This window comes from Venturia canescens, chromosome 2 (assembly GCF_019457755.1).
Source record: "Venturia canescens isolate UGA chromosome 2, ASM1945775v1, whole genome shotgun sequence".
NCBI classification, from domain to species: Eukaryota; Metazoa; Arthropoda; class Insecta; order Hymenoptera; family Ichneumonidae; genus Venturia; species Venturia canescens.
Window position 1 is genome coordinate 9,354,379 of NC_057422.1, and position 10,477 is coordinate 9,364,855.

The window sequence follows — 10,477 nt, forward strand, 5'->3', positions numbered from 1 at the left end:
AAAGAGCGAGAGCTTATGTATCGTTTGTTTTTTCAATCAGCATCGATATGACTGACTGATGATAAATAATAATGACGATGATGACAACTGACGACGCTCGGTGCGTTTGGAAAACCGCCAAATCGAAATCCCTTTATGGTAACATTTGAAATCGATCTATCAATGGCCCACTGTCCACTACACATTTTCTCATGCGAATTTCGCAATCCCTTGTTTCGCAATGTTGCAACGACGCGACTTTTTTAACCCGGTCAAACTTTTTCGTCGAATACGATCAGTGACTTCGAAGAAGTGATATCATACGGATCGTGTTTGTAGTAAATTTCAAGATTTTCCAAGTTAATTGCCTTGAAAATGGTGTCTCGTTCAAACGTTAGTAAGTGATTTTGAAATTTTCAAACGTAACGAGTTAGATGATCGATTGACCACTGGAACCATGGAAATGTTAATGTCCGTGTCCATCTTGATCGTGATACTGTCACCGCTAGGAAATACGTCTCCAGCATACAGCAATGAAAGAAATGATAACGGGTAAGTTTGTAGTTTCGATTTATTCGAAGCGACTACTATCAAATAAAAAACTACGTGAAAAGTCTTTCAATTTACAAAACACACGTCGCGTTTAATTTTGATACACGTTCAAGTCAGTCGAAAGACTTACATTCTGAATAATCGTTGACATCAGCTCGTATTGTAGTTCACAATAATGTGTGTGCGAGACATGAGCGTGTATCAATTTTTCTGGCTTCGATGGTGCGTGCTAACGTTGCAAAATAACACATTTCGCGTCTCTGGAATGTCACAAACTCATCAACGATTCGATTCAAAAACTGCTATCTGCTGGCCTCTCATAAATTTCAAATTCCCCAACCCGATGGCTGAAATTCAACTGTGAAAAACTTTAAATAATGCTCGAAATTAGTAAATAAACGAAATTCTTCATTCAGGTATTCACGAGAATGAGGAGGAAAAATTGTAAACAAAAACGTACATTTTTATTTGTGTGTCATCATATACGTGGTGACCCAGATACGTTGACGAGAATTTTTCTCACACACACAGGGTATCCGACCATTCACGAAATATTGCAAACTGGAAAATAATCGCGTAACCAAATTTATTTTGCAGCGTGAATTGATAAATTTGTTTGAAACTTTAATATATGAAATATTTGTTTAGTTGCTTCTCGTTTTCAGCTACTCAAGTACCAACTTACCGTCCAACTTGAGCGGATTTGAAAGGAATATTGAAGAGGCCAGCGAGCCGCTTCCCGTACGGTCAAGTCCTGCTGGAAATGTTGAAGAAATAGAGAAGTTCGAAAGGAGAGAAATCGAACAATTGAAGAATTTAGAATCGCTGAGCCGGAAAGTTCGATGTAAATATCCACGAAGCTCCTGGAAAACTAGACTTGGAAAAAAGCTCGCAGGCGGCCCGGTAAAACCGCTCAAGAACACTTCCTCTGTCGGATCCACCTTCGCCGAGCGTCGCATCGGAAACGTTAAAAAAAAAAAAAATTTGCGAAAAGCTCCGTTAGCGAATACGAGAATTCCCCCGAATACATTGAGAGCTTCAAAAACAACGAAGCGCGAAAATGAACAAGGAGCTCAAGGAACAGTGATGCTGCAACCACGCCTTGGAGATAATTTTCTTTTAACCAATAAGGATCCAAACACAGCGAATGATCGAGCTCCAAAAAATAACGTTTGTCAGTATTCCGGAGGAAACGATAAGTCAACGAGACTCGCATCTCATGCCCCCTCCGAGGCAAAAAGTGTTGCAGAAATGCTCCTTAAGACTGGGCATAACGAGCAGAAGATGCAAGAAAAATCAATGGAGGTCAATGATCCGGAGGATGCGCATCAACCTCAAGACAGTTCATTTCCGCAGATTCCCAAACAACAATCAACCGTTTCGAAGAGATTAGCAGAAAATCCTATTTCATTTTGTCTTCCAGAACCAACGATAATCAGTGAACCAATGAAAATTGGCATTCCACTAAATGCAAATCAAGAACCAAACATTTTTTACCTGCAGAATGGCAAATGGTCTCCCGAGCGAAACTCGCCAGATTTTACGAACAACAGAGAGATGAGACCAGAAAAATATTCGCCATTTGGAGTCAATCAAAATGTCCGTGCTTCGGACCTGAGCTCTTATAATGCACAAGAATATATTCCACAGCGAAAATACACCAAAAAACCTGTGTACCAGGACACTTTAGTAGAGAGCGCCATCGAGTTAGATCAAGCTTCTTCCCCTCGTGACGGAGAATTTGGACCCCTAGGATACAGCGGAGGTTCACCGCCGAAAAATAAGAAGGAATTGGAGGAATGCATCGAATTATACGGCCTCGAACATTGCATCCCGATATCCGGAGATTCCCGGAGTTTCGCCTTACACAATTTAGGATACGATGCTTTGTATGAGAACCCAAGAATCGACTCACGATACCCTGGCAAAACAAGTCCAGCAATCGCAGACCCATCCAAAGGTGGATTCAATCAATGGGATTATCCGACGAGACTTTTCGAGCCTGAGAAATTCGGCAGTAGCTACTCGGTTCTTGGGCCCATCGAAGTTAATGGAATAACCTTGGATCTTACTGCACCAAAGCCTGAGTTCCAATCTCCCGTTCAACCTCCGATCTCATCGTTCCAATTGGGCAAACAGAAACCTACCAGTGAACGAGATAACAAGGATCAAAACTCTCATTTTTCAGCCACCGTCAAATACGATTTTGTTAATGCGGAAGAACATCAAACCACACCAAATTCGAGTGAACACTATTTTGATGCCTCAACGCCATCTAGTCACCGTGGACAAGACATTGATCGAGTCTCCGACGATCAAGCGACTGAGGACTACGGAAATGTTGGCAACGCATCGGAAGAAAATGGACATACAACATCGCTTTCAGAAGTCGTTGTTACCGGGTATCCTGAAATGAGTAATCGAGTATTAGAAACGTACCAATCTGCTCAGGATCAGTCATTGGATCGTCACGAAAATGTTGAGATGGAATCAGTCGATTCTCACGCAAATAATCGCCTCATTGATGACGTTACACAAGGACACGACAAAGCCAAAGATTTTTCTGAGGAAGTGGCACATGGGCAAGGAGGCATCAACTCAGAGGAAAGAATCACAACACCTTACAATTACGTGGCAGAACAAAATCAAATGGTAGATTTTCACGTTCGTTCCGACGATGTCACAAAGTCTTCGGAAAAAATGGCAAAACAAGAATTAACCTCAGCCATTACTGATGCGAAAGAAGACGAAGATGAATCCGGTACGGCGATCGCTGAAGAAGATCCGAAGAACCTTTCGGAATCAGAAGAAGATCAGCAGTCAGCAGTGAATTCTGAAAGTTATCGATCGCTCGATCAAAATACACTTCCGATCGATCGCGACAAGTACTCCGAAGGAAAAACGACCAGCCTAACGACGAACTCCGCAGAAAGGATCTCCCCTGGAACCTCTGAAGATAACGAAGACGGCGTTTCGCTCGAAAATCCTGACAACAAAGTACCTCAGCACGTGAATGTAGCCGCGACAGACGTAAGTAGCTCAAATAATGTTGAAGAAAGTCACAACGCATCGGAGGAAGATGAAGACACTACCGATTCGGAATCAATTCTTGGCCAGACCGATGAGACCGTCGATGAAAATGAAGATACTTTGGAGTATGGGACAAAGATACTCTCCGACTTGGAGTCTTTGAAGGCCGAAACTCAGGCGACCAACCAGAGCCGCGATGCATTGCAACATCAATATGGCAGTGAGTTAACGTCGGAAGATGAGAAAATCTTGGAAACATTGCTCGGCAAAGCAGTGCGTGATTTCAAAAAAGTAGCGTCCTCTAATTCCTCGAAAAGCGTATCCACGTCGGATCAACTAAGGGTGACTGATGAAATGGCAATCGCGCGGAGGCTTCTTCTCGTACCGGATGTCCAGCATCTTGCACTGCAGGACGCAAGACTTTTTATTTCCGACATGGATGACTTGATGAAGTTCGGCCTGTCAACGGCCCGGGTAGCGGATGACATTATTGCTGTTCTTGTAAAAAATATGTTGGACAGCTTGGCAACTTCGATCGAACCTAATCTGCTGCCAGTTCCGGAGGTGGCAGAGCCATTGCGGTCGATTGGTCAGGCAACGCTTTCGAACGCACAGTTAAAAGAATACGTCACAAATCTTATAAAAACGTCTGGAGTCACAGCTGAGGAAGTCAAATCCGAGACCACGGAAAACATTCTTTACAGAACGATTGAACACTCGTTGACGAATGCCGGAATAAAAGTAAATAAGATGCAAATTTGGGAGACCCTGAAAAGTGCTATTTCCGAATTACAAAAGCCTGGTAAAAGTTCAATCAAAAATCGAGCGGTTGACGAACAAGTATCTTTGATCCACACTACCGAAACACCGAATCCGGGAACTAAAAAGCTTCCGCTTATAGCAGTCAGAGAACGGGCTTTCAAAAACGGACGTTGGATAGACAAAAACACTTTTCTCAGCAGTCAAAGAAATCCCAACGAGACAAAAGAATCGCCCAGCACCAGTTCCACGAAAAAAGGGAAATATGATTTGGAAGTCACGACTAGGCAAATGGACCGTGAACTTCTAGCTGACCCTGGAAGGAACATGAGCGAACAACTCAACCCGGATGATCCCAATCCAGGAATGGATGCAGGAGGAATCAGTGCTCCGACTGAGGCGACTGTTGGAGAGGCTCTGTCAGCGAGGAACGAATCGAGAGCTAGCGATCGAGACGATGAAAAGATTCCGATTAAGTTTTATTCGCCGAGAGATCGAATATTGGCGTACAGGAAAAAAATTCAAGCTCCTAAAGTAACGTTCAAGTTGAAAGAAAAAACGACGGTTTCTCCTCGCACTGCCAGCGCACAAATTAAAGACACTTCGTCCCCAGCTGTCTCAGTGGTCCAAAAATTTCCTCCAACTCACAATGTGAACGAGGTTTCAAAGGCTTTCAGTGAATCTCAAACAGCACCGGCATCAAACCGAAATCTATCGACGAATGAGAAATTTGAGCAGAAACCAGGTTGCTCGAGCAGCTTCGAGCCCGCCAAAAATACTGAGAAGATCGATGAAGATAGTCTCGGCATTGTGAATCTTGGTACTGCTACTGAGTACAGCCCAACGACAGATTACGAGGAAAATTTAGTGACCGCAAGAAACAAGGTCGATTCAACAACGACGATGAAGGATGATTCCGTTAAAACAATGAGAAAACTTCAGAAAAACGTAGAGAAAAGGAACCGAAAAATGTCCACCGAACGAGTCGGTTTCTCGCGAAATAAAATCTCAAGTAAAAAAAAATCATCTGCGATCGAACAATCGACTGTCGCAGCCCCGGAATACGATCCAACGTACTTCGGAAAGATAACTCCGAACGCGGCTGACTTTCCCAGTGAAAAAATGTCCGATCTGATGCACACAGACTTATTTTACGTCGGCGATGGGGTTAAAATTCCGTTGAAACTTGAGAAAATGTCTGACGGCTCCTGGGGACTCTCGATATCCGAGAATATTTGTGGCAATATCGTCAAACAGAAGTGTCCACGCTGCATACCGAACGAAGGAGAAATTGTGGAAGACAAAAGACCCTCGAAAAAAGGCACAAGCAGCAGCGAGACTGCCACACCAAGTGAGATAGAAAATCATCATTTCGTCCCTGATGAAATTGGCACTCTGGATCCCGTTGATGGTCCGAAAGAGCGTCGCACTCGCTCGTTTCCGACTACCAATGCGTCACCTGTCACCGAATTCGTTGAAAGATACAATCTGACACTCAATCCGGAAGATGTTGCGGCGTCTTCACAATTCCGGCAAAATTCGACCGAGCAAACCAGCAACATGGAAACTTCGAAATCCAAGGAGGACGCAAAAGTCTTAAGTACGACAGCGATTTCGACACTCCTCGGGAATTCAGACTCGAACGTGTCTGGCGATGATTCTACCGGTCGTTCAACCAATCCGAACACTGCACAAATACTCGAGTCCACGGCGGGGTATCCGGACATCGTCGGAGCAAAACATTCGGAAATTCAGGCTCCGTGGGAAGATCGAATTGACAGAGTCATTGAAAATCCTGTCGATGACTCGGCACATTTCAATTCCGCACAAAATTTCAGCCACTCGGAGGATGATCGGATCACTGTGGAACCTGAACTCTCCATCTTCACGAACGTTGGAAACGAGGTCAGCAAAAATCCCGTTAAAAATTTAATAAACTATGAAATTATGAAATTATCGTTGTAAAAGAATTTATGAAAATAAACGATTTATTCCAGACAGAAACAACAGTGAGTTGGAATTCCAGCTCAATGAATTCCGGAACTTCGCGAGAACTCGGATCCGTGCTAGAGTATCGCGATGATTTTAAGGCAATTCCTGATGTAGATGAAAATGAAAATGACCAAAGTACTGAAGGTCCTGTCAATGATTCCTCGCACTCGAATTTTGGACAAAATCTTAGCCACCCAACAAACTACGAGGACATCGCAGAACCAGAACTCTCAGAAATCGATAGCATCTCCCAACTCCAAAACACGGAAATGGATCCGCATCGTATTGATGAGCCAATAACTTATAATAATGCACAACATTTCGGGCCTGTGATTGAACATCAGGACGTCAAAGAACTGGAGCTTCAGGAAGTCACCTCCGTACCTGGAACCGGAAGCACCAAGATCGTGGAGAATTCTCATTCCTCGAGAACCAATCGAGGGTTGCCGGAACTCCCGAAAACCGAAAATATTTTTCAAGCTAAAAAAGCCAAAGTTATGGGTCGTTGGTCGTGGGTCCACGATTTAATGAATTCCAATTTACAAGCCTCTGCACTAAAACCCAACGTCATTACGAATCCTGGAAACATCGACGAATCGGTACTCGAGAAAACTCACAATGTAGTTAAAGCTGAACATGCCAAAGTCGTGGAATACCCTGTCGATGGCACTGTAGATTTCAATTCCCCGCAACTCGTTAGCACCACGACGAACTGTCAGCCAACCATCGAACCGGAACATTCGGAAATTAAGAGCGTTATCCAAACCGAAAAAATCATTGTCGAGGAAAAATTTGTTGACGAGGCGATGCCTTCTGAAAATACGATTATTGACGAGACGAGACTTTCGACAGTGAACAATAATTTCGAAGCTACTGACTTCATAAGAATTTCTAACGATAGTTCAAACAATTTCAATTTTACTAAAAGTTATGGCCCCGTGGAAGACGATGAAGGAGTCCTCCGGTCGAAACTCCTGAAAATCAACGATCCACTGTACAGTGCCAAAGTCCAGGGGAACCTGGGTGACGATTCGGAGAATCCAAATCCATTAAAAGACCTCAATCCGATGATGGACTATCAGAAGATTGCCGGAGCAAAAATCCGAAAAATCAAGAATGTACGTCAGACCGAGAACTCCGCAGTTAAGCATTCGATCAACAGCCCAAAAATTCTGAATCTCGTACGTAACGACGATTCGAGGATGCAGCACGAAAAGTCTGATGAACCCGAACACGAGATTTCCAAGCAGAACCAGAAAAAATCAATCGAGTACGACGATTATGATCTGACCGTGATGACGAACGAAATGCCGAAATACGATTACCAAAAGGACAATCCAATTTTAAAAAGAATACGGTTTATCAAGAAAAAACAAATGGGCACGAAATCTTACAGGTACCAAAAATACATTGATGACGAAGCTCAAGAAAGGATGGACGTTATGACAACTGTATTGCACTGGTTGAAAGAAGTTTTTTTTTATCCCAACGCCCTTGATGATGATTTGGCCTGAATCAGCTCAGCAGGAGTAGCCGTGGGTGAAAATCGCTTTTTTGTAAATAAATTCCATGAGCCAGGAATTCTATAAACACCCTATTTTCATATACATTAGAATAAGATTATTTATTACCATTTTTTAATTTATTTATTTACTGTCTGTTTTTTATGTACAATCCATTTCTCGAATGATCAGTTCTTCTTATTTTACCTGTCGATTCCATTCTTTTTGAAGACATCAATAAATTGATTGTGACGAACCGACCAATAATTGTGTTCATTCCTTATTTTAGTGTTGGACAACATTGTAATTATTATCAAAGGAACTTTGAATGCAAAAGTAGGAAAGTCAGCATCGTGAGGCCTCTCACGTGTGCTCAATTTGGTGACTTTTTTGGTTCTCGAACTAAATAATGTGGAATCGGTCTTCTGATGTTGGGTTCTGCATTGGGGCAAGTATTTTCATTGGAGAAGCATAAATTTAGATGCTGCAAAATCAATTAGAAGATTAAGGATTTCTTTGGTTTTGTTCATCATAACGTCAGCTTTCAGATATGCAGAGAAAGTAAAAGGTTTCAGTGACGATAAATTACTCGAAGTTAAAATCGTTGATGAATGAAGTCAATGAACACGAACGCGTGGATTCCAACGATTCGCGATTCACTTTTCTTCACCTTCTTGCTCAACACTCTCACAGACAGAAGTTGTTTGAAAAGGCTGTTTTCCCTTCATCATACGTTGTCTTAGAGGCTTACCTTAAAGCGTCTAAACCAGGTTCCCTTGCCTTTACTCGGTGATCCAACTTTTTTCTCTGGCGAGCTTAGCAACCGACTGGTTTACACTTTTACACATTTGAGATCAGCTCCTTTAGATGCCAATTGGAGGCACGAAACTCAATGCGAAGTTTGGGCGCATCAATTCCCAGCTGATATGGCGACTCTAGATAAAAAATTCTCAACTCAAAACTTACCATTTCAATGCGGCTATCTTTGAATGACAGCACCGATTGAGGCAGAAAAAGTAGCTTTATGTCAGACATTTTTCTAGTTGGTCTCATCCCACCTCATTCGAATTCCGAATTGAATTGTTGAATATGAAAACAATAAAATACAGAAAATCGAATGACAACTTTTTTCTTGACAATTCCACCGGTTACTCGCCTCGTAAACCTTCAAAGATGTAGCTGCAAATTTCGAAATCGAAATTCTTGGGCACAGTTTGACCGATTAAAAGAAGGCTCTGTCAGCCGATTTCTGCCATCCTCCTGCGTAGGCTGACAGAGCCTTTTTTAATCTGTCAAACTGTGTCAAAGAATGTCCGTTTCGAAAATTCCAAGTTGGTCGACCGATTCATACTCTTAAAAGCTCAAATTTTTGCAGCATCCCATTCCACCATTATTTTTTTACTCGCAGACAAGAAATTGTGAAATATCCAATTTTTTCAAGATCCAAAAGCTTTCGGGGAAGAGATTGTCAAATAAATCATCGCACTAACGAAAACTCTGGTATAACAACTCACGATGATCAAGTTTTCTATCCAAAGGTACTAAAATACTTGCGTGTTCATTGATCAGCGTTCCATCCCATGGATCTTTGACGATCAAATGAGATTCATACCTGGCCGATGGGGTATCGGATTCTGGTATCGGATTCTGAAGGGAAAGCAGCTCTCAACTAGTTTATCATCCGAAGTTCTCATCCCACAAAGTTTCGAACGACGAGTGTATACGGCGACCGTGGAGCGTGCATCCGACCAGATTTCTATATAATTCATGTCGAAGAGTAGCTAACGAACATTGCAGTTAGTCGTACTACTTCACCCTATGGGCTCCATAAAGAACTCGTCTGCGTTGAGCCTTCGGCGAAGCTGATGTGTGTAACCTTGGGCGAATCCTCATGATGGTACATAGTTTGGAGCTGAAACTGTTTACTTCATACGAAAACAGGTCCGAGCCAGGCGATTACTCATGCTACATAACCGAACGACTGGGACGGCGTGTTGTTATTTGTGATCGATGCTAGCTCTGTTGTGTACAAAAATAAATGAAATCGAGACGAAGTCACTTTAAATTCAAGGGCATCAACGGGAGAGCGGAGAGAGGTCGTCTCGTACATTAAAGGTCGAGATAAAACTGCAAAGGGTCTCGTAAAAAGTGTTTATTTCTCCCTCGGGACCAAAGAGAAGTGAGCAAAGGAAAGAAGATTGAAAGAGGCTCGGGAAAGAAAGAAATGGAGAGAGAGAGAGAGAGACCAGTGCGAGACAGCAATAGCGAACGAACGAACGAACGAAGAAATACGAGACAGACCAAAAGAAGTATATCGAGTCGAGTAGAGAACTGTTGTAAACAGCACAGCTTCTGTCCCGATCGTCTCTTCCAATGCGCTTATACCCTTGAGTCAAGGCGATCGTCTTCTACTCCTCGGCGGGAAGACGAGAACTCGTCTCATCGATGATCCGTCGTTCGAGCGATGTTAAGGAAGTTAAAATATTGTACAGTACTTTCCAAAAGTTCCTTTCGAGTTGCGCTATGTAGCCATTTCATTCGGCAGGTCCTATCCGCACTCGATAAATACATTCTGGTCTGTTTACTGATTAAAAATTAGTGGGATTAACAAAAAAGTAGCGCAATTACGACCGAGGAGATTCGCGGCGCCCCTTCACAAGCCG

At 42.8% G+C, this 10,477-nt stretch overlaps 1 protein-coding gene across 1 annotated transcript; it reads left to right on the forward strand.

Annotated features, from left to right (window-relative positions):
- Window positions 1-374: 374 nt before the first annotated feature.
- On the forward strand, window positions 375-8,042 carry LOC122406638 (uncharacterized). Its single transcript, XM_043412193.1, has 3 exons — window positions 375-531; window positions 1,197-6,225; window positions 6,318-8,042. Exons 1-3 carry the CDS (start codon window positions 437-439, stop codon window positions 7,824-7,826), a joined length of 6,633 nt encoding a protein of 2,210 aa, XP_043268128.1. The 5' UTR covers window positions 375-436; the 3' UTR covers window positions 7,827-8,042.
- Window positions 8,043-10,477: the final 2,435 nt, after the last annotated feature.